Source organism: Penaeus japonicus, unplaced genomic scaffold (assembly GCF_977035675.1).
Source record: "Penaeus japonicus unplaced genomic scaffold, GWHDUDI00000001_assembly GWHDUDI00000013, whole genome shotgun sequence".
NCBI classification, from domain to species: Eukaryota; Metazoa; Arthropoda; class Malacostraca; order Decapoda; family Penaeidae; genus Penaeus; species Penaeus japonicus.
The window spans coordinates 3713784-3716283 of NW_028234415.1; the positions used below are offsets into that span (position 1 = coordinate 3713784).

The following is a 2500-nucleotide window of genomic DNA, read 5'->3' on the forward strand; positions in this document are numbered from 1 at the left end:
TGTGACAACGGAGATTATGTTTATGTGCCTGTTGTGGCTGGTAGAAGCTCAAGTTGACAGTTGGATGATATGATTGTGACTACTTTTACGCACACACACACACACAAATATATATATATGTATATATAATATGTATATATATATAATATATATATATATATATATATATATATATATATATATATATATATATATATATATATATATATATATATATATATATATATATATATACATATATACATTTATATGTATGTATGTATCAATTAATTTTTTCAACTATGATCTGGTAAGTATAATGAAGCCTTAGCTCCTTACAGCCGAAAGCTTTGAATATTGCGGTGAATTCTTGGCTGTGTGGAGGATGTATCCGGCCCAGAGTCCCACCAGGTACGGGCCAGCTCGGCACCACGGCGTGAGATACACCTTATAGTTGTATTGCAAACTTGCTTCGGTGCTGCAGAAAGATATATGTGAATGGATGAATAATAGGCATAATTTTGTAAAAAAATGAAATTATAAAGTTTTTTTTTTTTTTAGACTGATTGTTATAGAGCATAGGCACAACTTTATATTCTTTTGATGACATGAAGCCTTACTCACTCCGTTGAAATCATGCTGGTGGGCCACAGGTCGTAGGCGCCGATTATGGCGCCAGGGACAACGAGGGAAGCCAACGTCCAGAAACTCAGCCACAGGCGTCCTACGGGAGTCGGAGATGGGAAGGAGTTTAGGAGATGGAGAGTGGGAAGGGATGGCTGAGTTTGGTCAAACACACGGGGGCACACACGCACACAAATGCACAAACACGCACACAAATGCACAAACACGCACACACTCTGTACTCTACGGATGTATACACGTATCGATTTTTCGTTGTGCATTCCAAAGCACGTGCTTGCTGTCCACACAACAACACGACCATGTGTTAACCTTCAGTTGCCTCCAGTTTTTCAACATGGACACACAAGACCACTTGCTCTTCCTTTATCACTTGTATTCAGAAGGGAAAAAAAAGTTCACATGGCAGGAAATGGGTGCATAGTATTAATGTTGTTAGACCTGTGGTGAGATATGCAGACTTACCTCCATGTTGCAGTGGTTTCTATCCTGGATTTATAACTTTCTAGGTTTTTGTCCCAGAGAACCGGCCTGTCCTGAACCAGACTAATTAATAATTTAACGTCTATACGAACTTCCTCCACTGTCAATAGTGAGCAGGACTGCGCTGATCAGAGGTCAGAAGGCAAGTGAAATAACATCGCCGTCAGTCGAGACGGCGAAAGGTCGACTAGTCTGAACGCGTCCATAGCGTGTCATGTATATTTCACATCGTCCACAGCTCTTCGTCGCACCGGCATCAAATGATCGCCGTCGTGACCGTGGTCGTGACGTGTGAAAGCGTCCGTAAAAAAACATCTTAATAAATCTATGGCTAAAAAGATCGCTTTTACTTTAAAGTTAAGACTTGCCCCATCTTCCGCATGGCAATACTCCAAAATATGAGCACAGTCGAGCAAACGAGCGTTACTTCAGTAAAGGAGCCAATTAGATGAACTGATTAATGAAATGTTGGTGTCTCATCATAGTGATTTCCTTTGCAAAAGATCATCAACACTAGCTTGCCGTGAATTGATTTTGTCTGACCTTCATGTCATGGGCATCGGACATACGGCTAGCTACACCTTAGAGCCATTAATTTCTCTCTCTCTCTCTCTCTCTCTCTCTCTCTCTCTCTCTCTCATTTTCTCTCTCTCTCTCTCTCTCTCTCTCTCTCTCTCTCTCTCTCTCTCTCTCTCTCTCTCTCTCTCTCTCTCTCTCTCTCTCTCTCTCTCTCTTTCTGTGTGTGTCTCGTACCTTGTTTTTTCCGATAGTAGAGTGGGAGCAGCACCAACGGCACCAGTATATACAGTTGTGTGTCGACACCGGTATACCAGCAATGCGGCAGACACTGTAAGATAACAGTTAATCACGTACTTCAGCAAGAAGAAAGTATAATCTATGAATGTGGATGATATAATGTGAACAATATACTGTGAAATGTAAGACCAGAGGAAAGAATTTCTCTGGTTCACAGTGAGACGTAACTCCAAATGCAACAAACACCGAATCCAACTCGCATAAGCTTATGTCTGTATAATTTTATTCTAAATATATATATAGTCAATCACCATAATCAAAAGACAGGATATGACGTGCAAGAAGGGAACAGCTGGTGTCCAATACGACAGAGATATATTAATACCCTTATAGATTAACTTAAACCAAACTGAACATAGGAAAATCATAATTCACAGGAACAATTATCAAAAAATAAATAAATAAATAAATAAATACATAAAATAATCAAAAGAGACAAATAATTGAGCCAATAATCGGACGCGTGAAGTTGCACTGGAATTTCATGCATAACCCACAGTTGCGCCCTCGTTCGTCTTGCCCATGTCCTCGAGGTATGGGAACAACAGGTTACTGATGAACGTGACGTCCATCCACCAGG

General features: G+C 40.2%; 1 protein-coding gene across 2 annotated transcripts in view; it reads right to left on the reverse strand.

Annotated features, from left to right (window-relative positions):
• The window catches only part of LOC122264296 (nose resistant to fluoxetine protein 6), a 14761-nt gene that overhangs the window by 1941 nt on the left and 10320 nt on the right, over positions 1–2500 (reverse strand). For both annotated transcript variants that reach the window (XM_043033127.2, XM_043033126.2), the window contains exons 11-14: positions 2418–2500; positions 1858–1951; positions 604–703; positions 319–457 (exon numbers count right to left, since the gene is read on the reverse strand). The exon at positions 2418–2500 is cut by the window's right edge and continues 116 nt beyond it. In XM_043033127.2, coding sequence (XP_042889061.2) covers positions 319–457; positions 604–703; positions 1858–1951; positions 2418–2500 — 416 coding nt within the window. The remainder of the gene's footprint in view (positions 1–318; positions 458–603; positions 704–1857; positions 1952–2417) is intronic.